The sequence below is a fragment of the Rhopalosiphum padi genome, chromosome 2 (assembly GCF_020882245.1).
Source record: "Rhopalosiphum padi isolate XX-2018 chromosome 2, ASM2088224v1, whole genome shotgun sequence".
Taxonomy (NCBI): Eukaryota; Metazoa; Arthropoda; class Insecta; order Hemiptera; family Aphididae; genus Rhopalosiphum; species Rhopalosiphum padi.
The window spans coordinates 37,161,331-37,189,191 of NC_083598.1; the positions used below are offsets into that span (position 1 = coordinate 37,161,331).

At 25.0% G+C, this 27,861-nt stretch overlaps 3 protein-coding genes and 8 non-coding genes across 12 annotated transcripts; 1 reads left to right on the forward strand and 10 right to left on the reverse strand.

The window, feature by feature from the left end:
• Positions 1-339: 339 nt before the first annotated feature.
• On the reverse strand, positions 340-10,614 carry LOC132923247 (RNA-binding protein squid-like). 2 transcript variants are annotated; one of them, XM_060987107.1, is made up of 9 exons: positions 10,279-10,614; positions 6,290-6,330; positions 5,628-5,755; positions 5,279-5,557; positions 5,131-5,215; positions 3,689-3,727; positions 965-1,057; positions 810-866; positions 340-743 (listed from the first exon to the last, which is right to left on the reverse strand). In XM_060987107.1, the coding sequence occupies exons 1-9, from the start codon at positions 10,374-10,376 to the stop codon at positions 673-675; spliced, it is 891 nt and encodes a 296-aa protein (XP_060843090.1). In that variant the 5' UTR covers positions 10,377-10,614; the 3' UTR covers positions 340-672. The 2 variants fall into 2 exon arrangements, with proteins under 2 accessions (XP_060843090.1, XP_060843091.1); XM_060987108.1 differs by lacking the exon at positions 3,689-3,727 and having other exon boundaries at positions 10,279-10,612.
• On the reverse strand, positions 1,293-1,365 carry LOC132923527 (small nucleolar RNA snR61/Z1/Z11). The gene has a single exon (XR_009661183.1). It is a non-coding gene; the product is annotated as a small nucleolar RNA snR61/Z1/Z11 (small nucleolar RNA).
• Positions 1,412-1,481, reverse strand: LOC132923531 (small nucleolar RNA snR61/Z1/Z11). Its single transcript, XR_009661187.1, has one exon. It is a non-coding gene; the product is annotated as a small nucleolar RNA snR61/Z1/Z11 (small nucleolar RNA).
• Positions 1,731-1,800, reverse strand: LOC132923529 (small nucleolar RNA snR61/Z1/Z11). The gene has a single exon (XR_009661185.1). It is a non-coding gene; the product is annotated as a small nucleolar RNA snR61/Z1/Z11 (small nucleolar RNA).
• LOC132923583 (small nucleolar RNA snR61/Z1/Z11) lies at positions 2,050-2,120 on the reverse strand. The gene has a single exon (XR_009661236.1). It is a non-coding gene; the product is annotated as a small nucleolar RNA snR61/Z1/Z11 (small nucleolar RNA).
• On the reverse strand, positions 2,370-2,440 carry LOC132923528 (small nucleolar RNA snR61/Z1/Z11). Its single transcript, XR_009661184.1, has one exon. It is a non-coding gene; the product is annotated as a small nucleolar RNA snR61/Z1/Z11 (small nucleolar RNA).
• Positions 2,475-2,545, reverse strand: LOC132923584 (small nucleolar RNA snR61/Z1/Z11). Its single transcript, XR_009661237.1, has one exon. It is a non-coding gene; the product is annotated as a small nucleolar RNA snR61/Z1/Z11 (small nucleolar RNA).
• Positions 2,795-2,865, reverse strand: LOC132923530 (small nucleolar RNA snR61/Z1/Z11). The gene has a single exon (XR_009661186.1). It is a non-coding gene; the product is annotated as a small nucleolar RNA snR61/Z1/Z11 (small nucleolar RNA).
• LOC132923582 (small nucleolar RNA snR61/Z1/Z11) lies at positions 3,339-3,420 on the reverse strand. The gene has a single exon (XR_009661235.1). It is a non-coding gene; the product is annotated as a small nucleolar RNA snR61/Z1/Z11 (small nucleolar RNA).
• On the forward strand, positions 10,583-27,861 carry LOC132918952 (uncharacterized). The gene is made up of 9 exons (XM_060980308.1): positions 10,583-10,630; positions 15,691-15,820; positions 15,917-16,076; positions 16,805-16,859; positions 20,291-20,464; positions 20,532-20,729; positions 26,735-26,845; positions 26,922-27,070; positions 27,363-27,861. Exons 1-9 carry the CDS (start codon positions 10,583-10,585, stop codon positions 27,781-27,783), a joined length of 1,446 nt encoding a protein of 481 aa, XP_060836291.1. The 3' UTR covers positions 27,784-27,861.
• On the reverse strand, positions 17,683-21,117 carry LOC132922327 (serine/threonine-protein kinase PLK4). The gene is made up of 2 exons (XM_060985794.1): positions 20,897-21,117; positions 17,683-19,896 (listed from the first exon to the last, which is right to left on the reverse strand). Exon 2 carries the CDS (start codon positions 19,885-19,887, stop codon positions 17,722-17,724), a length of 2,166 nt encoding a protein of 721 aa, XP_060841777.1. The 5' UTR covers positions 19,888-19,896; positions 20,897-21,117; the 3' UTR covers positions 17,683-17,721.

The following is a 27,861-nucleotide window of genomic DNA, read 5'->3' on the forward strand; positions in this document are numbered from 1 at the left end:
TTAAAATAAGATTATCCAAACCAATTTTCTAATTCTGTAGTTTAATGCATATTGTTATTTCATGTGATTCATTTATTAAAGAAAATATTGTATGGATTCAAGTTTATTTGTTTCTAATTTATATAAATAAATACATATTTTTTTTCAGTAGAACAATAATTTTTCATTTGTCCAATATATCAGATATCTATTGCAAAAGCCCTAAAATATTTTATTATATGATATATATTTAATATTATACAAAAAAAAAAAATTCAAACATATTAAATTATCATATAAAAATCACACAAGTAAACCAAATTAACTAGTATAATAATATATGCACAAGGAGTGCAAGTCTTTAAAAATGTCTAATTAATTTTTATTTAATGGAAATAAAAATACATACTAACCCTAAAAAGTAAAAAAAAGTAAATTTATATTATAATTTACCATATGTTTGTGCTTAATTAAAATAATATTAATTTTAGATATTTTATTTGTACATTTGATTGATTATATGTTTTAGACATATACCACTAATTAGGGAAGGGAGTTCTACTATTTTCACAAGTCATTATTGTCATCAAGAAAAATGATTTGTTTATATATAAAAAAAATTATGTCATTTTAAAGTGTACACACTCGCACATACAAACACACACAAAAATAGGGAGAAAAGGTATTTAAAATTTAATATGGAGCGTGTCTTGCACCAGATCCTCGAGATGCTCCTCTTGTTTTTCCAGCACCATTGAATGCAGCTGTAAAAATATACAAATCTCATTTAAGTATAAATCCTTAATTTTATTAATTGCATTTATCATTACCTCGACCCCTTGTAGCAGAAACAGGTGCCGGTGGTGCTTCATATCCATAACCATAATCTGAATTAATATTAATACTCAAGTGTTATAAACTATTTTAATTACAAGTATTTATTCCATAAACACTGAAATCTAGTACTAATTAATAAGAATCTTACCATATCCTGCATAGCCATAGCTACCATAATAATCAGCTTCATAACCCGGGTATGTTGCTCCCCCATAATAGTCATAGCCTTGAGGAGGATAAGCTGTGAACAATTATTTATACATGAAAAATCAATAAAATAAAAAAAATCTCAAATTTTCATTCTTTATAAAATATTAAAATTTAATACTTCTATTTATAAGTATCAAGATCACGCAAATAAAATTTAATGTTTAAGATATGTACTAGGTTATTAATTATGATTCCAAAAATACTGTAAATTGACTATGTGACATGTATGATGGAGACATCAAATACAGATGCCAACCTTCATCTGTATTTCAGAATATGATTTATTATCCTCAATACATTCAGTAGCAGAACTGACTAAATTATTACTCATCACTAATATCTTTACTAAATAAAAGTAGCAATTATTATCTTATTAAATTAAATTTTTTCAGAAATTTTATCTCTTCAATAATATTCAGTAGCAGAACTGACTTAAAAAATACTCATCATCAATATGCTATCTACTTACATCTATTAAAATTTATCATTTCAGAAAATTACTTTCTTCAATTATATTCATAAAATAATTGACTTAATAAATACTGATAATTATACTTATATTAAACTATGGTACCTATAACAATTTTATAAATTTGTATATATTCAGAAAATTATATTCTTCAAATGTATTCAGTAGCAGAACTGACTTAATAAATACTTATCACTAAATAACAGTAACAATAATTATCTTATTAAACAGAATTTTTTCAGAAATTTTATCTCTTCAAATTATATTCAGTAGCAGAACTGACTTAAAAATACTCATCATCAATATCCTATCTACTTACAACTATTAAAATTTATCATTTCAGAAAATTACTTTCTTCAATTATATTCATAAAAGAATTGACTTAATAAATACTTATTATTATACTTATATTAAACTATGGTACCTATAACAATTTTATAAATTTGTATTTATTCAGAAAATTATATTCTTCAAATGTATTCAGTAGCAGAACTGACTTAATAAATACTCATCACTAAATAACAGTAACAATAATTATCTCATTAAACAGAATTTTTTCAGAAATTTTATCTCTTCAAATTATATTCAGTAGCAGAACTGACTTAAAAAATACTCATCATCAATATCCTATCTACTTACATCTATTAAAATTTATCATTTCAGAAAATTATTTTCTTCAATTATATTCATAAAAGAATTGACTTAATAAATACTGATAATTATACTTATATTAAACTATGGTACATATAAGAATTTTATAAATTTGTATTTATTCAGAAAATTATATTCTTCAAATGTATTCAGTAGCAGAACTGACTTAATAAATACTCATCACTAAATAACAGTAACAATAATTATCTCATTAAACAGAATTTTTTCAGAAATTTTATCTCTTCAAATTATATTCAGTAGCAGAACTGACTTAATAAATACTCATCACTAAATAACAGTAACAATAATTCTCTTATTAAACAGAATTTTTTCAGAAATTTTATCTCTTCAAATTATATTCAGTAGCAGAACTGACTTAAAAAATACTCATCATCAATATCCTATCTACTTACATCTATTAAAATTTATCATTTCAGAAAATTATTTTCTTCAATTATATTCATAAAAGAATTGACTTAATAAATACTGATAATTATACTTATATTAAACTATGGTACCTATAACAATTTTATAAATTTGTATTTATTCAGAAAATTATACTCTTCAAATGTATTCAGTAGCAGAACTGACTTAATAAATACTCATCACTAAATAACAGTAACAATAATTATCTTATTAAACAGAATTTTTTCAGAAATTTTATCTCTTCAAATTATATTCAGTAGCAGAACTGACTTGAAACATACTCATCATCAATCTGTTTTTATTTTAAAAAACAAAGTTGTAAAGTAACTAGTTAAAAGTTAAATTTTTTATAACTTTTGACTTATATTGTGCAAACGTAGTGAAAATAATTGTATGGTCTGGATGAAATCAGTTTATTGATCAGAAAAAGTAATAACTATAATAAATATTATTAGACTAATTAAAATTAGTAATTTTCTTTTCAATGGGAAAAATGTTTAGGAGTATAGAACTAGTAGTCAAAAGAATTAAAAAAAAAAATTAACTTATAAACCCAAGAAACTTATTTTACAACTACATTTTTTTATGATAACTCAACTAAAACTAGTCATACAAATCTTAACCAGCTTTGTAAAAAAGTAATTAAAGTACAAATATAATATTAGTTATACCAGAAAACAATTTTCTGCAATTGTATTTAGTAATAGAATTAACTCAATAAATATTACTAAATTGCAATATAAATAAGTTATTTAAAATAACCAATGCATCACACATATTTTCAGTAATGTATTATCTTCAATTACTTTCAGTAGCAGAACTGACATAATAAATACTCATCATTAATATATTCAAACTACTGAAAAAATCACCAACAGATGAGTCAAGTTAATACTAACAAAGAATATTCTAGAGATGATACCCAAGCTTATGATCAATATTAAACAGATGTGTTATTGAGGAAATATGAATTTAACAGAAGTTAAATCAAATTAAACTGTTTTCAATTGCAACTCTAAAAATTATATCATTTTTTTCTAATTTGTGTTTTTTGAATTGTGTTAATTTAGTTTTTAAAAAAACAATTTTAAATTTTCAAAAGAAAAACAGTCTTACCTCCATATGTCCCGTATGGTGCAGCATACGGCCCATATGCTGAAACAAAAAAGTTAAAAAAATAATTTTATTTTAAAATATTAAGTAATTAATTTTTTAAATAAAAAGTTAAAATCCCATTAATATTTCAAATCCAAAAATAAACTTTAAAAAAACTTTTTTTCCCAAACAAAATTGATTTAAACCTTTTGTTTCAGCATAACTTAATAATACCATAAATTTGAAATTAAAATTATCCCATCTTCTAAAATGTTTTTACAAAACTAAAAATGATGCATAGTAATTACTTGTCTCAGTTTTTGTTGAAGTCTTCATCAATCAATACTTAATTACAAGCTGAAGCATAAATAAAAAGACGCTGTAAAATTGCGTCTATAAGAACTTAAAAAGACTCGAAAATAATTGCAATACATAAAGTTTTGATAATTTGATATGAAGTATTGCGACCCAGATAATGTAAGTGGAAATTTTCAAAACTAGTGAACACAGTTTCAACACAAAACAAGTTTCAAATTTAAAAAAAAATATAATGAAAGAAGAAATTCAGTATACATTGCAAAACTAACAAGCATATAACAATAATAAAGAAGCTAATACCAATAATACTGTTGATTTAATTTTTTTTTTTTTTTTTTGGAAGGGGGGTCCCATCAACACTCACCTTTCACCTCTGGAATAAGGATTTCTACTGAAAATTATTTCATAAAAAACTAAAATGATTTACATCAATGCTCAACGGGTTATAAATTATAACAAAGAGTAAATACATATTATGTACAAAAAAAACCTGGGACGCAATACAAATAATTTAAGATCACAAATTCAACTAACACACAATTTATATATACAGACATTCTATGTTTTAAATTTAATTGAATACAATTTAAATCAAATTTAATACCACCAAATTGTAACACAAAAACAAATATTATATTTTTGTTTGATATAAAATCTATATTTCACTTAGTTTTCTTATCAATACTTAATAAAAATTCATAATTATTCATTTTATATGATAATATTGATCATTAGCTCTGATATCAAACTGCCTAAAAGTTAATTATTTCCAAACATAAATAAAGAAGCAAATCACATTGTATATCTGAAGCTGATAAATATTTGGTTAAACTAATAAATAATTATTTTTGAAACTTATTGAAAAGATAAATACAGAAAGGACACATCACAAATAATTTTAAGGAGAAAAAAATTATAATTATTAAAAATTAATATGCATTAATAACCATTAAAATAAAATTTTTAAAAGGGCAATTAAATATTAATCTGAAATATATTCACTACTAAATTAAATAAAAAGAAACACATGCTTTCTTTTGTATCCAGCTTAATTCATGAAATTAATTAATTAATTAATTGGTTTTGCTCGAATTATTAAATTTTGAATAGCTAAATATAAATTATTATATAAAAATTAAATTTACCTCCACGGGCTGCTCCTCGTCCTCTCATTGCTTTGGGGTTAGCATAAGGATTAGCAGGTTTGGGTGCTGCTTTTTTAACATCCACCTATGAAAATATCAAAATAAAATATCCAAAAAACCAATAAATAATTAAATATTTGGTACATACTTCTTTGCCTTTAATAGTTTGTTTGGCAGTTTTAAAAAGATCTTGAACTTTATCACTAGATTCATAAGTGATAAAACAATAACCTTTACGTTGATTTTTCATTTTATCAAAGGGCACTTCTAAGTTTACAATAACACCCCATTTTCCAAAAAATTCTTTAATTTCATCATTTGTAACATCAGACGGTAAACCACCAACAAATACCTTTTCTTGTTTTGCTTTCGCCTTTTTAGGATCAATTTTCTTGCCATTGATAACATGGTCACCCGCTGCAAATGCCTATTTGAAAAAAATAGTTTTTTTTTTTAAAAATTTAAACAAAAATATTTAATAAAAATGTAATCTTTACATTATTTAATCCATCGACAGACTTAAAAATTATAAATGCAAATCCTCTAGAACGTCCAGTTGCAGGATCAGTCTTTAGACTAATGTTAGTGATTTCTCCATATTGAACAAAATGTTCTTTTAATTCCTCTGCAAAAAAAAATGTATATTATTACTAAGATGTGCATGTGGTAGTCGTAGAAATATATGTTAAGAGTTTGAATGCAGGTTAACACTTCAACGCATTTACACATCAGAAACATTTGCGTTTGTATCTGCCATAATTTTATCAATTATATTTTAATGAACTCTGAAATGTACACTGGCTGTAGAGAATAAACTCTAAATTAGATCGTATATTTCTAACTCATATCTGATTAGATTGGTTTGAGTTTTCGTTATTTTTAGATTTACGTTATCTAATCATCGAGTCATGGTATGGAAAATGTGGCGTCATGGTATGAACTATGATTATTAAATTCAATAATTGAAGAGGATAAGATTATTGATAAGTAAAAATACATTTTTAATTGCAAATACAGAGATATTTTAACATTTACACAATTGTCATAGAATTATTGAGAACATATACATTAAAAAACCTAAGCATAAAAATATCGAAATTATTTTACATTCATAGAGCTCATTCTCAACCTTATTATATAGAAGAAAAATATTACTCACTTTCTGTTGTTTCCCAGCTTAAACCGCCAACAAATAATTTCCTAAAATTAAATAAATCAAATTAGATATAATATTGTTGTATTGTTTTTAAATAAGTTAAAATTGGATATAACAAAGACAAGGAATTTTTGATAAAATATTTTTAAGATTTTGCTGTTCGTAAAAATAAAATAGATTAAGACCCATACAAGATAATAAATTACACGTTTATTTTCCCCAATATAAGATATTATAAATCATAGTAACTTTTTATAAGTAATAATCATAATTATAATAATAATAGTAATGTATAAATATTAGAAAAAAAAAACAAGTACTAGGTAATTTATATCAAAAAATTTATTTTCCAAGTTTCTGATTAAATATATTATATAAAACACTGCTTTAGCACCTTAAATGATTAAATTCGATTTCCCATGAAATGTATTTAATAAATTAACAATGCACATAAAATAAATTATATAAACAACCTACAACCTAGCCATAAAATATATTTGTAGTAATTATATAGTAAAAAAAAAAACAAAAATTTATACTTGATGTAATATTGAAGGACTTGGATTGGAAAAAAAGATAAGGATATTTATGATAGACAAACTTTCAAATATATTTCAATTACTATCATGAATTGTATTTGAAAGTTCTGCATATTTATATTTCTCATAGCTGAATTTTTATAAAAAAAAAATTGGTAACAATACAATTAATTATAAAATAGATGATTAATAAAATTCACTTCATAAATATTTGGAATTATAAAAATAAAATACATAATTTATAATTTACATTTAAGCCTCAATAACAAAAAATTACAGCTAATCGAAATTCTAAAACTAAAAAGTAAAAAATCCATATGAAAAAAAAAGTATTTATTTATTTTAAAATGTGATTAAAAAAAAAACTTTTTTCTTTCCACTATTTCATACAAATATCATGTTTATTGTCATTAAATCATCGTTATGTGTATGTATTACACCTAACTAAAAAAAATTATCGAGTTTATTAACCATTTACAGTTGAGTGGATTTTTTACTTAATTATACTAATATATACCACAACCACACATTTATTGTCTACTTATATTTGAAGCAGACAATCAATGTTTTTTTTTTTTTAATCAGGAGAATGAGGAAAATTTACCCCTACCAAAAAAAAAAAAAAAAAAGAAAGAAAAGAAATTATATATATACATATAAATATATATATATATATATTAACTTAATCATAATATCAGAATACAAAGTATTAGAATTACATTAGAACAAAATATTTGTATTATTTTTTTTTTTTTTAATACTACACAAGCAGGCCACAAATTGTAGTTCAAAACAGAATCTTAGGCCAACAAATTCTGCAATGAATATCATGTGTGTATATTTTAGTGACGAGAACTGTAACATAATAAATTGCATAAATGTTTTTTTCTTGAACTTCAATATAATATTTACTCTAAAACAGTTTTTACTGAAACTCGATGCATAATTAATTATTTTAATTCATACTAAGTTATTAATACAGTTCATTCTCCATTTATTTATTGTTTAATACTTAATGATTCCTACCATTTGGTAGGTGATGATACTGCCAGTTCGCCGCAATAAAATCAGTCAGCCATTGTCAAACGTATACCTGTTGTACAATGTGTCCATAATTTAAACATCCGTTCTTCAATGAATGACATGATCGTCACCTGCGCATATTTATACACCACGTTGAAAGGTAATCGATACATAGGCCTATACGGTCCTGAAGAGACGCAGATTATCATGGAAAATAATTTACATGAACTTTTCTGCTCGTTCAAATTGTGTTATAATAGTTAAAATATTTTGTATGCATCCAAGTTAAGGATCTTGAAGCCCATTGAGAAGAATTTGTAACCCTTGAGAAGTAGGCAAGCCAACTTGTAGATCTTCATTAAGTTAACACAATTATTAATATAAACATTATACGTTAACATGATTAATAATAATAAAATCAAACAAAAAATTTACAAATTAATCTAACTTAAGTTACATGATAAATAATTGATTTAGCCTAACCAATTTATTGTAAGTTACAAATTAAGTTAAGACTTAAAAATGTTATAAACCAATATTAAAGGCTTTATGCTTTAAAATTAATACCAAACAATAATTTATTTAATAGTAGTAGCGTCTCTTTATGACCAATACAGAAATACTTACTTAGGATTTGTCAGTAACAGAAGTAATATAATTGTACACAATATCATTATTATATCACTATATATCAGATAACTTTTAACACGAATCTAAATAAAAACTTTGGTAGGAAATTAAAATTAATACTTGCATGGAAAATTTGGAAAGAATAAAATACACTAATACCCTTTAATACCTTAAGTAATAGAAGTAAATTGTTTTAAGTAAATAAATAAAGGTATTATCAGAGTAGTTATATATTTATCTAGGATCCATTATAACTTAGATATGTATGTAAATGGTTATGGCAGATAGAAAAATGTAATATAAGATTATGGCGTTTATGCATATTTAATCTAAATAATATTAAGAAAATCTTAAGGACAATTAATATGGTACTGGCCGTTTTTTATAATAAGTTTGTGACAAAATAGTTAAAAAGCTAAACAATCCTGGTAATCATAAAAACAATTAGTAATATGCTTAAAATTTTATATTAAAAGGAGAAGATAAGAGAAATAACCAAAAATCATAATAATCAATAAATATGCACATTGCATGCACGAATATAACAAAACATAAATTTATAAATTAACTATACCTAGGGCAAATGTATTAAGATACATTGTATTATACTATGTTGTGTATTGGCAAATAAGACTACAATATTATGGATAAATCAAAGTTATAAACAATACATTTTAAATCTAATTTAACTATTGAAATGACCTGATTAAAAGTTATGATAAATAGACTTAATTCTGAAAATATGATTATTAGAAGATTAAGTTGATTATAGTGTGGTAATTTCAAATGTAGCACAACTTACAATGGCTTAAAAATGTTATGTTTAGTATAAGAGATATGATCTAACAAATTTAGTTTGTTTAAATACCCAGATATTACAATTTTCTTGCTTTATTTAATTTTTCACAATTCACTTAATTCCATAGGCATGTGATAGTTTTTGTAAAGAAAGAGATATCCTAACCTAAATTAATTTTTTAAAGTATTTAATAACAAGACTATTTTAATATAAACAAATTAGTAAAAAGATACAATAGTGCCAAAAAAAAAAAACACCTAAGTAAATCTGAAACATTAGTAAAATATTCTAAGAAATAAAAAGTAAATCCACACACTACACAAATGTCATAAAATTATGAATGAGAATATAATACATATTACCTTTAGTTAATACCTAATATTATTTAACTTTTGAGTATGTAATATGATAGTTTTGAATTAGAATATGGAAATATACACATTGAAGGTACATTTAAAAAATATTGTAAAATAACGTCTTAATGTCAATAAAATAGGTAGATATAAATCAGCCTATTATGACTGTATTGGTAAAGCATCAAATACCCTAGAACTATAAAGATGTAACGTCATTGACAAAAAAATTAATAGTACTACCATCAATGAATCACTGAGAACATAAATGAAAAAAAAACCAACAAACTTTAAAAGGGTAATGCTATTAGATATCTAAGGTGATAAACTGAACAATATCTGTAGTTTTCAACAAAATGCTATGCGCAAATTATGGCATTTTGTATTCATGATTGTGTCTAGGCCGGCAACTCAAATGTATTTAAAATCAATTATCAAATGACGATTGCCATTGACCATTATGAAAATAGTTGAAAACATCACGCGCAAAGGAAGGAAATTGGAGTAGAAGGATGTCCACGTTTGACAATCTTTGATGAGAAACGTTTATGGTTGTTGGAATTGGTTATAACGTATTATACATTGAAATAACAACATCCGCTTAAAAACGGAAAACCATTAATAGTTACGGCCGGTGCAAAATGTTACCTGTCATCCTCCTTGACTTGTTCCTCTAAGCCGGATTGATCGACGCCATTGTTGTCGTTGGTGCCGTTGGTCTGTTCTTTCGGTTGTTCGTCTGACATGTTAGCGGTGGTCTGTCGTAGGATTTAGGGTGGACTGTGTGTTTACTGTCACGCGTAGTCGGCGGGGACGAGCGATGTGGCGGGTGACAGCAGCGAGAGGAAAAAATTGATGGCAACGAGAGACGGATTATTGTGCTAGAAACTTTTCTGAACGTAGGTAGGTACCGGACGGCAGGACGGACGTATGAGTAGGATAGCTATAGAAAATGGCCGCGGGCGTCGATCGGAGTGTCGTAGTCAGACGCGGTCACAGGGTAACGCCGACAGTTTACAGTGTGACCATCCCATTCCCATAAATGTTCCATGTCATTCGACCGGCGACCGTCCTCCCTCCGGACCAAACCATCCAAAACGATCCAGCAAAAACGACTTCTTAGGGCTTTTAATTTTTACCGCCATGAAACGTCACACATCATACAATACTATACTATAGTATATTAAAATTTAAAAATTTGCATCTGTGCAGTGTGCATCATCGATTTTTATTGCGCATGAGCACAATGTTACGATACATTAATACATTATGCCGTGTATGGCGTAATGGCGTATGGTGTATCTTACTACACATTGTTCACAGTGAATAATGATCACTTAAATAGTTAAATGTATACTATATAAACATATTACCTATAGTAAATCTCGTATATTATCATTATTATAATATTATCTAAGGGTGTATTAAATATAATATTATAAATGAGTATAGAAAAAAGATAATATTCCAAAAATACGAAAAATAAATTGAGATACCATTTATAAGTATTATATATATATATATATATATATATATATATATATACATACATATAGCCATATTGGTAAACTTATAAAAAAAAATATTATGATCTAATATTTTAGGAGGTTGAAGGATATTACCTACTTTATTAGTAAACACTACTAAATACTAAATAGTATGTCGTATGTATAGATAAAAATGATAAAATTAATACCTATTTAAATAAAGTTTTTTTTAATTTTCCGTAAGTGGGGTGTTGAGGAATATATTACCTATCCTTATTCTACTAATCTGTTTTTTTATTTTACATTCTGAACGGAGTGAAGAATGTATTGATTTTACAATGATTTATGTTTTTTTTATTATTATTTTTTTTTTGTGTCTTTCATCACGTTTTGGAATAGAAATAATGCTTTGATTTTTGACTTTAGCCCCTCTTTGAAAAGGAAAATTCATCTAGTTGGTACTTGCAGGGGGGGAGTAAAAGTAAGTTACTAAACTAAACTAGTATAGTTTTTAAAAGCATTAATATAATATATCCTACTAATTATCCTAGACTGATAAATCATCTCCATTCAGAATTGTTTTTCGTATACAATGATACCTGTCATTGCATTCAAATTTAACACATCCATTATAGTGACCTACTCTTCATCTCTACTATACAGTAGAGCGATACCCACTATATAAATAATAATTATTTAGATATATAATTTAATATGTATATTATGTATATATTTTATTGGTATGATTTCGCATTTCTTTTGATTAGTACTTATAACTTATAAGTTATAAGTAAGTTTAGTACCTATATCTAAGTTAGAAATACTAAATACATAATAGGTAAACAGTCACACAGATTATTTAGTTTCATTTAATCTGTTGTAACTTGTAATCAAAGAAATGTATAGATAATAGATTAATATTTAATAGACAACTCATCAATAACTGTTTTCATTGGGTTCAATAAAAAAGCTATAATCGGTATTGAATTTGGTAATCTCGGGTCCAATCATAATTTATACCAAAATACTTTAAACTTAGTGTCAATTTCTTGTAGATAATTGGATCTAGTTGTTACTTCGAGAAATCAAAAGTAATAAATTTATTTTGCTTTTCAAAATAATTGGATGATTTAAAAAAAAACTAGAATCTTTATTTTGATACCTTTTAAAATTTTTTTTTTTATAATTTAAATATTTATTCATGTAGAGACTAGATACAATTATCTGAATTTTTTAAATTTATGTAGATATGGTAGAAGGTAGAATATTTATTTTTGAGTAAAAAAGCTAGAAAATTTAATACAAAGTTTTTCAGTTGTTCTTATTTTCATAATATTAATAACAAAAATATACTTGTCAAAATGTTTTTATTACTTACAGCTCTACAAGTTACAAGTGTTTAAAGTTAAAATTGACATTTGTCAAAATCACGAACATTTACAATGCATTAAAATTTTTATCTTAAATTACTTACCTAATCCTTGAAAAACAGTTTTACAAACAGATAATGATTTTGTGGATATCTGAAGTTCAAATTTTGACGACATGGGATATTTTCAAACCTATAGCAGGTAGGTTTTAGTAGGTATATATATATCAAATCCCTAATTTGTGTGTAGTAGAAAATGTGAAATGATAAACGAAAAAAGTTTATGTTTACTAGTTACAACCCTTAAAATATGTCAGTTTGGCTTTGACCTTTGAAAGAAGGCGGCTCTCGTGTTAAATTCAGCCTTGTATATGTTATGCCGGATTTATGAAATTGCCGATTTCATGAAATCAGCAACGTTGTCGCCGAATACGTGAAATCGGCAACTCAAGTGCATAATACTGCCGATTGCGTGAAATCGGCAAGACCTTTCTTAAAAAAATTATAAAACATAATTTAAATAAAATATGTGTAGAACACCGGAAATATAATAAAATAATAAATACATTTTAATGTGTAAAAAAAGTGAATAAAAAAAAATTGTATTATATTTAAACACTTTGACAAGTATGGCCTGGGTGACACGCCGAATTACACATAATTTATCGCGATATTTCGAGACCAAGTTCGACGATCTTTGTACGGAATAAGATCGGCAAGTTCATCATTCATCATAGGTAATAAAGATTACGGCATAATGTGGTGGTAATGCGATCAGCACGCGTGCAATTATTGTTTATTTATATAATCCACTATTTGTAATTATGACAATTATGTCATAATAATATGTTACCGAATTCAAGAAAAAAGTCTGCTTAATTCATGAAATCGGCAAACAAAATTTGCCGATTTCACGTAATCGGCGACAACGTTACTGATTTCATGAAATCGGCGATTTTTCTGCCTTGTATACACTATAAAAAAAAAGCAGCAGTGGTGGATTTATGAGGGGCGATCGTCTTTGGGCCTTTATTTCGTACATTGTACTCAAGGCCGTAAGTGGAAATTAATTTCGGGGGGGGGGGGGGGGTTGTAAGCCAAAAATGTGTGTTCTAATTGTATTATAATATTGTGTAGGTAATTAAATATGGTTAAAAATTCATAATATTGTAGAATTATAAATAGTATTTATTGAAATTCACATTAAAAAATTTTTAGACTTAATATTAATTAGATTATTAAACTTAATTCTATACATTTAGTTTGAAAAATGGTTTATATTTTATATGACAAACTCTATATTTCTTTGTTTTTCATTTGAAAAACGATTGATTACTTCTTCTGGATCTACAACAATATTCCTATGTACACTGAGTAATGCTAGGCCAGTCAATCGGTTTTCTCCAGTTGCATTCCTTAGGTAATTTTTTGTCTTTTTGCCATTTCAAATAAATAAATTAAACACTTCGTAAATCGTAGCACACTAAAACGTCAGAACGGACAGAACGTAAACCAAATGTCAACTAAATATTGGAAATGAATATTGCCCGAAAAAGTTTTAACTATTATCAAAGACTATTAAGATAAGATTACTAAAATACTAAGAAATAGTTCTTTGTCGATTACACATTCTGGTGGTAATGTATTATACATATATACCTATGTAGTATGTACCTATAATACTATCAAGAAATCCGGCTGATACACCCGAAGTGAAGTTATTTTTAAGTTTATAACGTAGACCATAGCTGTCATTCGTATATGCACGTATCAATGTTAATCGATTATTCTAGACTGAAATAGTTATTTTATTACGACATAAAATAACGCGAAAAATTTCGGGGGGGGTTTGAACCCCCAAACCCCCCCCCAGATACGGCCTTGATTGTACTACAGATATTTTTGATATAGGTATATAGTCATACAGATATACATAAATATTCCTATTCACCCTCCCCTTAAACAAGCTTTAAATCCACCCCTGGTATACCTACAGTATACACTATAATAAAATTACAATACCTATACTTACTAAATATAAAAATAAAATATGAGTAAATACATAGTCGGTCATATTTTGGATTAAGAAACCAGATGTGCGTACGTATCCAATATTTATTTTTTATTTTTTCTAGCATAATAAATTGTACACATATTAAAGGTGAATTTAACAGGTTTATTATATTATTTGTTTGTGTGTGCACTGCTCTAAATCTTAGAATTTTAACATCTATGGAAATAAATAATAATAATAAAATACATCTATTTTCATTGAAATAACTGAAATGTTTATTAATAAATATTTTATTATACATAATATTAGAATTAGATACATTTTTATAAGTGGCTAGGTACCTATAAAAGAAAGAAAATTATTTAATAATACATTTTCAAAGAGATATATGAATTATGAATTACTATTACTTCGCCCATTACTTATTTTTACAGTATAACGAGTATAAAATTTAGTAATTGTACACACTAGTACACTACATAGTACATAGTACCTAGTGTTAAAGACACATAGACATAATACATAGTACTATTTAAAGTGCACTGTATTTGTTAAGCCAATAGAATATGAATATACGGATATTGTGTATATTATTATTAGATCTTTGGAAAATAATTGTTTCACAAAATTGCATTTAAATTTGGCTAATAATAATATTTAGCTGCGTACATTTTGCATTATGTTCATGTTTATTACTTATAAACATACTATATTATAATTGCTAATAGTTATTATAGTTTGTTTATTATTTTAATTTTTGTTGAATTTATTTATAAACTTAATTCTAAATCACTGAAAATTTACAATTACTCATTACAAAATTAAAATGGAGGTAATTTATTAATTTATTAATTTATAAATTTTAAAATATAACATATTTCTTATTTTTAGCAATTTATAATAACCTGTTTTTATTTTATATTATAAAATATGTAATTTCTTATTAAAATATTTGAACAATGACTAAATAATATAAATCTTTACCTATACAAATAAAATATTAGTGAAAGTATCTAATGATTAATATCAATGCTTCTTTTAGGTATTTTGTGTAGGTATACCATAATAATATAATATATTTTACTGTCATACCCTCATACCCAAATAAGCATAGGTTTATAAAGGCTATATACAAAGATATTACATCTAATACATCGGTAAAACCTAATTTAAATGTCTTTTATTTTCAGCATACTTCTAAAGTTAAACGGGACTTATGGAGAATATGTAAGCAAATTCGAGAGGTAGTCAATTACATCAAATTTAATTTTTGGGAATATTATTCAATTTACGATATAAAAAACACTGGATTTGTAACCGGTAATAATAATTAAGTATATTTTTTTTTCAATTAAATACTTGAATGTCTTATAGTAATACAATTAATAAGTATTTATTTTTATATTTTTACTTAAGTTTACAAATTCAAAAATACATTATCTGGACCATTAAAATCTATTACTAATTTAAAGGATGAGGAAATACAATTTCTAGTCAGCTATTTTGAAAACTCCAATGGACAAGTACCGTATGGACAATTTTGCGAAATTATACATGAATCAAAGAAACCAAAAAAAGGTACCTATATAATATTTTGTAGATAACTATTATTATCGATTAGTATTGTATAAGTAGGTATATCACATTTTTTATGTTTTCAATGTAATAATTTACATGTACATTGTAAGTACAACTTATAAGTGGCATAAATATAGTTTATTTATTGTGTACCTACCTACTTATATGATATGTGTGGTTTTGTGTAATTGTGAACTTAAGGTTATATTCTACATTTTTAAGATAATATAATTGGTTAAATAAATATGCATCAGAACATTGAAAAAGGCATTTAATTTATTTTTAATGCTTGAATGAATAACACTAATGACAAATATATGTATAAAATATGTACATTCAGATATAATTAACAATAATAAAATATACTACCTATTATAGAATTCCCTTCCAATATAATAAATGACGGAAATGTCTACTATACATTAAAAGACTTTCCCCGTTTAAAAATAATGAAAAAAATGTCTAGAAATTTAAATATATCAAGCATTTTCTTGGAATCTCATTTTGAAGACTACGAAAAGGTATTCACTCTTACATTTTGATTGTCAATTAAATATTATTATTTTATTTTATTCTGTTTTAGCTGACCAATAATAATGGACTGATGACTATAAAACAGTTTAAGGATATGTTATACGCTTTAAAAATTCCAATTTCTCCACCAGAAATGCACCTTATTATTGATAAATTTATGGCGTATAGTTATATGATCGATAAAAAACAATTTTTAAATGAATTGAACTGGGTGAAAAAAAATGACCCAGAATCATTTTTTACTAATGTAAGTATTATAATCTTATTTGGCAATTTCCACTGTTTTGTTACTATTTTAGTTACCTATATAAGTAAAGGTAACATAAATTAAATGTACCATTGTAACTCATATTATAATATGCCAATGGCCAGCAATAACAAATATACACATTTTTAACCATAAACATTATACAAATATAATTATAACATGATATAAATAACTGTTTGAAAGTTTAATATACTAATATATGTATGAAACTTCTGAATACATTATTTTATTGACATAAGTAAAATATTAATTAAACTCATTTCGACATCTCTGTATTTAGTAGTTGTTTATAAATAATAATAAAATAAATAACATTCATGAGAATTAATAATTATTTATATTTTATTGTAATACTTTTTTTATTATTTAACTGTAATACCTTATTCTAATTATTTATATTGATAATAAATAGTTTAACAGTAGGTACCAATTAGTAGTTTACAACTTAACAAGTGTTTACAATCAATAGTAATAAATAATAATATACCTACATATTTATTTTTATCAAATATATTTAAATAATATATATTACATAATATATTTATTATACTTTTTTTTACATTTTTAATATTAATTTATTTTGTTGTAGGCCTTTAAATTAAGGATAAACTAAATACCTATCAAAATAATATATTATAGTTAAATACATTGTTATTCTCAATTAAAATTATTCATAAAATTACAATATTTTATATAATTATCTAACATAGACATTATTTAAACTAGGTATTTATTACCTAATGAATTATGGAAGACTAATTTTTGCTAAATAATTCATTGATTGAATAATATTTATCATTAATACAAAATTATAAATAAAAGTATTAAATTGAAGTCACAATTATCTGTTTGGCCATTTCCAGTTGGTTGTTGTTTGTTCATTAGGCTTAAGTAAATGTGGAATTTCTTTTAAACAATTTTTTGCCCACTCAGGTAGTAGATGTCTATCTTTTTGATCATATACCATAACTACTCCTTGAGTTGTCTCACATTTCACTTTACCGGTAGTTGTGTCAAGTTTTACAAGCGATCCATCTCCATAATTTATACAAATTTCACCAGATTTGATTAAAAATGAACTCTTTAATTTACAATTTGTTGGTATATCAGATTTACCTTTAGTTTCTTTTGCTATAGGTCTCCTTCCTAGTGTCACCGGAAATACAGTAACACTACTGTTAGCACTTGTATCAAGAGTACACAAAGTTTTTTCAACTAAGCAACAATGTTCATAGTATTTTTTAAATTGAATATAAATTATTTTATCTGATTCATCTAAACATTCTGGTCGACTAAAAGATTTTGATTTTCCATTTACAACTATTTTTATGTCTCCATTTCCAAGACTTGATACCATAGATCCATTGTAAAAATGTGCTTCAAATGCTTTACCATCTTCCATAAGAAGACATTTTGCCTCATCACTATAAAAAACAACTTTGGCTGTCTTAGAAGCAATAAGTTTTACAAATTGAGCAGCATATGCATATTTTTTCCAATGATGCTGAGGAAGTGACTCATAACTATATACTTCATCAGCTCCTTTAATTGGTATAGGTGGAGGTTCGTCATTTAATGTCACTCCTCTATCTTTATTTGGTTTATATATAACCATATGTTGACCATCAGAAGAAATACGTATTACTTCTATAACTCGTTCTTCTTTGGATTTTGATTTCATTTTAATAAACTCTACACAAACATCTCCATTATTTAGAATACTTAACACTTTATTTTTTGTTTTATGTCTGTGTTTTTGCAAGCGTACTGTGCTTAAGCAATCAGCCATTCTATTTGATGAACTTGTTTCAGGAAAGGTTTTAAATGACTGTAAAAATTTATCATCAAAAACAGTAAATTGTCTATTTTCTGAATGCTGTGATGGAGTTACATGGTACATATTTTGGAAATTATTGCTATGTTTATGAAAACTTCTTATTACATTTGATGTGTAGCATTCTTCTTTTTGGGCTTCTGTATTTAAATGAAAATCTCTACAACTTGATAATGCATTTAAGTTAGAATTTCCAGTGTGATGATTAATTTCAATACTAGGATTATGAATTGAACGTACATAATGTAAACCGGTTGAAGAACTACATTTTTCTTTATTAAATGAAATTGTATTGAAACCACTATCTTCAGTGAAATGTGATTGATGAAACCATATAGAAGGCCCATCACAAATAATTTTTTCTTGCATAAAATCATGATTTAACACACCATGCAAATTTATACGATCTCTTGGATTTTTTCTAAGTAAACAATTTATTAAATCTTTAGCTTTGTTCGATAAATAATTTGGTAAAGAAAAATCACTCATCACAACTTTTGTAAGTGTGCTTTTAATAGCATCGGTGTCAAATGGAGGATGTCCAACTAACAAAGTATACAATAAACATCCCAAACCCCACAAATCTGTTTCTAGACCATGTGAGCTTCGAGTGGCAACTTCTGGTGATATATAATTTGGGGTTCCACACATTGTCATATGTTTTTCATCCTTAGAATTTAATTGAGTTGCAAGACCAAAATCAGCAATTTTTACACGCATGTCTTTTGTTAATAATAAATTTGTTAAAGTCATATCTCTGTGCACAATATTATGTTTATGTAAGTATAAAAGACCTTCAACTACTTGTCTTATAATATACCGTGCTTCAATTTCTGATAATTTGTTTCCATTACGTTTTAAATATTGGAGCAATTCACCATTATGACAAAGTTCTAATACTAAATAAACATGCCGACAATCTTCAAAAAATGTATACAACTCTAAAATAGATGGATGTTTAAGTTGACTATGTATTTTTACTTCTTGGCGTACACGATCTATCATATTTTGTTTTTTCATTGTCCAAATGTCAATCTCCTTGATAGCAACACGACGACCAGTGCGGCGGCATTGAGCATGATAAACACACGCAAAGCCACCTTTACCCAAAAGTTCCAATTTTTCATAGCCATCTATATTATCAGATAATGGTATTGTTTTATAGGGCAACATTGAAATTGTCTAAAACAAAAAAAGTAATAGCTAATATTTAATACAGTTTTTAAAAATGTATTTTTTATCAATTCAAATTTATGTATCATATTGCATTAACTTAATAATAAAATCTTTAAAAATTTTAAAGTTGTGAAAGATAAAAAGATATTTTATTTATACACAAATATAGTTGTTAACTAACTTGTTAATTAACAGGTTGTTGTTTTAACACTCTGACCATAATGTATGTTATTTAAATAGATAGAAATAAAATTAAACTAAAACTATTTCATTGTTCTAATATTCAACATTATAATATCATTGCATAATAATTTATAGATTTATCGTTTTACTCGGGTTAATAAACCAAATAATATAAATACATTTTTAATCATTAAATAATGTAATTTATATTGTAAAGGTAATTATAGAAGACAAAATTAAAGAAAATGTTATAAGATCATATTGTAATCAAGATGTATATCATCCACTAATAGAAAATAAAACACATAAAAAGGATAATGTATTAACAATATTGAGAAACCTTCAAAAATCTATTTATGAAAATCGAATTGATGTTGGACAATTTTTTCAAGTTGGAAAATTGATATGTGTAAATTAACTTGAAAATTCATATATACTAACTATTTTATATTATGTAGACATTTGATCCTGATTCAAAAGGACATGTAACTGAAACACAATTCCGCAGGTGTTTAGACATGATAGGTGTTAGTTCATTAGGTAAAATATACTATCCAGAGAAAGAATTATCTACATTGTTGCTTATGTATCAAGATAAAGAATGTCCTGAAAGAATCAACTGGAAACAATTTGAAGATGAAATAGATACTGGTAAAGTAGAATATTATATATTTTAATATCCACTCAAAAAGTTAATTTTAGAATTAATTATTTTATGTTTACATAATACAAGGATTGCCTAGTATTATTAATAAATATTATGATCTAACTTTAAGTATTTTATATAGTATAAATAGATTAATAATATTTTAATTATAGGTACCTTTTTTTTTATTCAGAATTTCAGGTAGATTTATTTTGTAGCGTCTTCATTTTTAATGGAAAATTAAAAATTAAAAAATTGATTACATTTTTTAATAGTTTGAATTGTGGTCTAACACCGAATACTAAAATAAGCATTGGGTCACTTGTCATTAGGATTTAGAAATTTAGTAGAACTATAAAGTAAAAATATTAAAACTAAAACCGATTTACAAATTAATTGTTTACATTATCGTAAATTCAAATGATAACGGATTTAAGATTATCACACTCTACTAAACTAGATTAGATAAACATTTTTTAAAGAATCATGGAAGAAATATTTTTAAATGTTTAATAAAGCCATAAAGGTGCTCATACATCATTTTTATTTTTTAGAATCATTCAATCATTTAATAGGTATTATAACGGAAGGGAATGATTGCCATTACCGGCATTACCTTACTAAAATGTATTTGTTATAAATATTATTTAATTGCATTTTGTATATATCTATGACGTAGTTCGTAGACTTATTAAATAAATATTAGAGTCTTAATGTCTTATAGGTATTATATTATATTCTAATAATTATTAAAACCATATAATAATACCATAATACCTTTAAATAAATTAAAATAATATTATTATGTTTACAATTAATTAGAATAATCGTATATTTTTAATTAATAAATTGGAATAATTATATCTATTTTCATCTTTTTCAATGTGTATAATTGTTTTTAAATCTGAATCATACTTATATAGTTTATAAGTATCTATTGTTGTAAAGTATTTTGAGTAAAAGTATTCAATTTTCAATTATACTTTTGTCTTATTAAATACTTTTAATTTGAAGTATTTGAATGGTATTTTCATTACTTTTGTTTTATTATTGAATAATTTTTTTATTCCTTTTAATTTTTAATTTGTTTCTATTTGTAATCCTTGTTAAATAAAAATACCAAGCCGTCTTCGTCATACTACAACGTTATAAAATAATTATATTGTAATATAATATATTATATTAATCATTTTCATTCATTGACAATTCGATATTGGTTTTGGTTTTCGTCTGTTAAAAAATAACGATCACGACAGATCAGCATTTACTCAAATACATTTTAAAAGTATTTTTTACAACACAGCTTATTAGTTATTTTGTTATATTGTTATAAGATTTCTAGTCTTTGGTGTTGGTTGTAAACGTATTAGACTTAGGTGTTAGGTACATAGGTCGTATTATTCATATTACCTATGTTACGAACTGGTCGTGTTATTTACCAATTTTATTATTCAATGATATAGATTATAGAATATGGTGTTATAATTAATTTATAATATAGTATTATAGTATAATTTTATGGGTGTCGTATTTATCTAATACATCAGCAACTTTTTTACTAGATTTATATACCGCGTTATTTAATATTCTGGGATAGTTACCACCTAGAATTTAGGTACGAATGTACGATGTATCGATTAAACATCGATATATATGATGGTGTAGGTATCTATACTTATGTACCATTTTTTTTTTAATTTAAAAATAATAGTTACATACCTATTTATTACATTACCTATTTATTTTTAAATGGATATATTTATTTTTTTTAACTATTTATTCGCATTAATTCATACATTTTTAAAAATAAATTTAACAACATATAGAGTGTGCCTACATAACCTACGTAGTACTAAATTTCTGAATTAATAATTACCTGCAATGTTGGAAAATTATTATACTCAAAAGTTTAGAGTCTAAACCTAAACTATTAGTTCTTACGCCGTTTCCCTTCGTTCTTTATAAGAGTTAGGACTTTCTGTCAAATCATATTCTGTTGTCATATGTCTATATTTTGTCGGTAAAAATGATTAAGACAGCCTGTTGTTGTTTAGTTTATATTATTTTGCAAATTTATATTTCTGCCAATTAATACATTTTTACAAAATAATTTAATCATTAACAAAATATTATAACTTATTTAGACCAAAATAAGTATTATTTTCTAAAGGGCTTACATGATTTTTAACTTAAGGTTGGTGTTTGATTTTAAAAATATGTATAGATTTTATTTTTTGATAACTAATTTATACAGTACCTATATATTTATAAATTATAACATTATATATAAATTGATTATGAGTGGATATCACCCCGATTTTGTATTGAATGATGATAGTTCTAATATTAGAACATTGCATTGACTTATTATAAAATTTAAAGGTAAGAATATTATTTATGACATCTCGTAATTTTTTATTAATATTTAAATTTTTAAGTAGCAAAAGTGTACCATAATGATAACATAATTCAAAAATTAAAATATCAAAAAAAAAAAATCTGAATGAAATGTCGTAGTTATGCCGGCTAGATCATATTCTTCCCTTTAATAATTTGATTATAGAACAATTAACTCTAGTATGAAAACTTACAAAATAATAAAACAAAATGGGTTCTGATGAACGCAAATCTTATATACCATAATTTTGTTCCTAAAAATGGAGACAATGCGTATAGGTACATCATCTCAAGTATCAATAGTATGTTATTACAACAGTTTAAAAATTGCATTATTAACAGTGATAAAGCAAACAAGTTATAAAAATTAAAAATAACTTTTTATAACATTTTAATAACATGGTGGTTAATAAATAATAATTAATATCACTAAAATAGTATCGGCTTGACGATTTAGTAGTGGTTATTAGTTCATTACTTTTATTAGTTATTAACATTTAGATTATATAAATTATAAGTATATAACTAATAAAAATATTTTGTTTTAGGTACTATACTACTAGTAAACTACCTCTTTATAAAATACAATTTGCGTTATGTATAGGTATTATACAAAATACAAATATATGACACGATTTATACTTCCCAAACATTATATTCTTAATAATAATATTAACAATATAATAATTATGGCTCGGATTTATATGTAAATATATGTTTTTACTGTGACTTGATAAATTAATTTAAGTGAGTGATAAATTCGTTTCAAGGGATTTCTAATGAAACTATAACTATATTTTATTTTACATATTTTTACATATTTTGCCATAAGTACATGTTTTAACATATTTTTCAATTATTCCATTTTTCCTACATATTTTGACAATTTGTTCATTTACGATTTTTTTAATAATTATTAATTATGTACGATTGTATTTTTCAATACAAACAATTTCCCAAATTTCCAAAAGTACAACATAGTAACAAAATCATACCAATTATTGAACTTAATCTACGGTACTACGGTAGATATAACTTACTCCTTCAGACTTAGTCAAAATGCAATACAGTCCAATAACATCAGTGAAATACGAAAAATCATTTAGTCAGTACAAGACAATTTTACGACCAAATCGAAGATCTTTTGAATTTCAAAATTTCAAAATGGCTGTTATCATAAATTGTAATCAAGATAATTAAAATTTTTATTTTTTATTAGCTTTTTTTATTTCTATTTTATAATTTTTAACATCTTTTTTTAAATAATTTAACTATTTAAAATATAATTTGTTTCATTAGAAACTCATATGGATATATTATATAATTAAATATTAATAAATAAATCATATTAGTAAAATACATATTTTGATTTTTTAGCACATATTTATGTATATATTTTGGTTTCATAAATACATATAAATCCGAGCCCTAATAATAACCTATATAATCGTTGGATGTAAATATGTATTATCTTAGATTTTCATAATAAGCTAGGACGCTAGGTTACAACTTAGTACTTTACAACATACATAGGTACTTAACCATTTAATAGGTGAAAAAATGTTTTTTTGTTTTTTAACATTTTGAAATTATGGGCAACTTGAGATGATAAAATTTAACTATAGATATGTCATATAGCGCCCACTTCTAGTTTTTATGACATTCGATCAATAGCTTATATGAATATTCTTTAATTAAATTCCAAAAATTCATTCAAAATTTTAGTTTTATACTAGAAAAAAAAAAATTAAATTATAGTTCTATTGTTTTATTTTAGCTATGAAATAATAGTAATTTTTTCTGTTTGGGAAATAGTATTTATAGAAAAAAACCCGGATATATCTTCGGATATAGAAATGAAATGTGATCGAAATGTGAACGAAATGCTTCGTATAAAAGGACAAGATTGGGATGCAGTGGAATTACCTTTACGTGTTTTATTTAATAAGACAATAATTAATATAAACAATTATTTAAATGAACATAGAATAAAACTAGAACAGTTTTTCACGGTTTTTGATAAGTAATAAAATATTTTGTATTTAATAAGGAATTTATTTTACTAATTTTACATATTAATAAATTTAACAAACACAGAATTAATCATGGTCACATAACCAGATCGGAATTTCGTCGAGGAATGTATACAGCAGGTATTAAATGTAGAGAAGATGAACTTAGTATTCTTGAAAAAAAATTTATGAACGTAGATGGTTTTAACTATTTGGAATTTTTAAAAATGATAATTGATATTAATGAGAAGCTTAATAAGTGTTTAGTAAGTAATACATGTATGTACAAAGTACATACATATGATTAACAGAGTAGGGTTTAACCGGTTTAGGTCGTCTAAGGCAGTGCTTATCAAACTTTTTTGTCATGGCCCCCTCCCCCCTAAATTTAATGTGAAACTGTCAAGGCCCCTTTAATCAAAAACATTAATTATTTTATGGTCTACCAGGATTAGGGTTAGGTATATATTATATATTTCACGGCCCATCAGTCATATAGCCACAGCCCCCAGTCTGAGAAACACTGGTCTAAGGAGAGGCATAGAGTCAAGTATTATTTATAATTTGGTATGTGTCCACACATTTTTAAATTGTACAAATAATATATAAAAAATATTTATAATTGTAATAAAAATTTAAATATTTATAATATTGTTATATCAACTGTTAAGTAATGTATTTATTTACTCTTGATTGACGATTGTTTCTCGGCTGGTTCAATTATTATTATTATGTTTTTAACAAGCATTCAAATTTCAAATTAAATAGTAAACTAGTAAAAAGTATGTAGGTATTCAAATTTTAAAATATTTTATAGCTACCTATAAATTACCTACCTACATACCTATAATAAAGGTATCTCTATTATTGACTACTATAGCTAATACATATTATAAAATAAAATAAAATAATTAATCTTATACTAAAAAAGTTTAAATCGGGAGTGGTAAACTGAGTCCCAAATAATTGGGTGGATATTGGTGCTAGGTAAATTGAGTCCGGAAAACTTTAACGTGCTAGGTAAACTGAGTCCCGAGTAATAATATACCAATTAGTGATTATCGATTACCGATTTGCATACTTAAATACATTCAAATAGATATATATATGTATATATATATAAATACGTAGCAAAGAGGTAGGTAATTAAAATGAAAAAAATATCAAAAGAAAACAAGTTTTTTGAGACAAGAAATGTTGAAATATGAAAATAAAAATATTTCAAGATTTGAATTCGTTAAGAATATCTGAATATATCAAATAAATTTTTAACATGTACATAAATAACAATAAATAGTAATAAATACAAAAAATAATTTGACTTAAATTTGTATATTATATATTTAATTAGTTGTGATTTTTATGTACAACGTAGTGAATTATGTTAGACATTAAAAGCAAAAAAAGCACATTTTTAACTACGCCAGTTATGTTAACTAAACCTATTATAACCAGGGACTCAGTTTACCTTATACCTTTTCAAATCCGGGATTTAGTTTACCACAAAAACGGTATTTCGGACTCAATTTACTTAGCCCCGTTTAAATAATGTAGGTATTGAAAATGTATGTTGTATATTTTTTTATTATATATTTAAATATTTTAGAACAAAAACAAGATAGTTAACGATGATGACGATTATGATATATCTCTAAAACCAATCAAGAAAATAAGAAAAATAACATTAAATACATTAATTATCAAAATAAAAACAATGGTAATCTTAACGTAGTTTTTATTCATTTATTATTATAGTTGACTTATTTATAATCAAAAATTAATTTTGTATCTAGGTAAAACGAGGAAGAGTTCATCTTTATCAGTTTTTCAATCAATTTGATTTTTCAAATCATAAAGTCATGTCAAAAGATAATTTTCAACGTGGATTAGATATGGCAGGCATTAAACTCGATTCAAAAGAACTTACAATTTTAATAAATGAGTGAGTATAAACTCGGTTTCAAAAGAAATAGAGAAACTCAGATTTCGCAAATTTCGACTAACGACTATAGCGGTGCTAAATTTTGACCTAGTCTTATTTATATCAAATCCAAAGTCCTATTTGAACTCATCGGTTAGGTTGCCAAATTAAAACTTTTGGGCGGACTAGGTATAGATATATAAATATTATAGTAACATACTAATAATATATAAATTGGAAAGTAATCTTTATAATTTAATTAAAATTGACCGATATTAAACGTTCGTATTTGTATGATGCAAAATTATTTCAGATTTGAATCGAAAACACACCCAGGTCAAGTGGATTATCATCGTTTTTGTAACATAATTGAGGAGGCATTCGTTACATTAGGTTTAGATAAAAATACGTACTTGGATCCTTATGAATATTTAACTTCATATGAAGGTTTAAGTAATTATTTAACTGACGAACAAAGCAGTGCTGTCGATTCTGCTTTGAAAAAATTGCGTAGCAAACCAAATATCGGCTTAGATGACTTGTTCAAGAATTACGATAATAATAGTCAAGGAATTGTGTCGAATGAAGAATTTTTATGTGCTCTGGCTGTTCGCAAATTGAACATGTTGTTGTCGGTTTATGAAGTAAAATGTTTGGAAAAAGCGTTTAGCAGAGATGATCGTCCAAATTATTTTAACTATCGAGATTTTATGAAGACTATGATGGATAGTTAAATGTGTTATTTAAATATCAATTGATGCTGCAGTATACATTTATTGTGCCCATTTCTTATATATACAGGGTGATTATTT

Bases quoted from the DNA above. Each gene is read 5' to 3' on its own strand.
- LOC132923247 (XM_060987107.1), bottom strand. From the start codon at position 10,376: ATGTCAGACGAACAACCGAAAGAACAGACCAACGGCACCAACGACAAC. The intron at 867-964 runs GTAAGATTCTTA...ATATTAATTCAG, and splicing joins CTATGGCTATGCAGGATATG to ATTATGGTTATGGATATGAA. The intron at 744-809 runs GTAATGATAAAT...ATATTTTTACAG, and splicing joins TTCTGCTACAAGGGGTCGAG to CTGCATTCAATGGTGCTGGA.
- LOC132918952 (XM_060980308.1), top strand. From the start codon at position 10,583: ATGGCCGCGGGCGTCGATCGGAGTGTCGTAGTCAGACGCGGTCACAGG. The intron at 15,821-15,916 runs GTAATAATAATT...TTTTTACTTAAG, and splicing joins AAACACTGGATTTGTAACCG to TTTACAAATTCAAAAATACA. The intron at 20,730-26,734 runs GTAGAATATTAT...TAAATATTTTAG, and splicing joins ATGAAATAGATACTGGTAAA to AACAAAAACAAGATAGTTAA.
- LOC132922327 (XM_060985794.1), bottom strand. From the start codon at position 19,887: ATGTTGCCCTATAAAACAATACCATTATCTGATAATATAGATGGCTAT.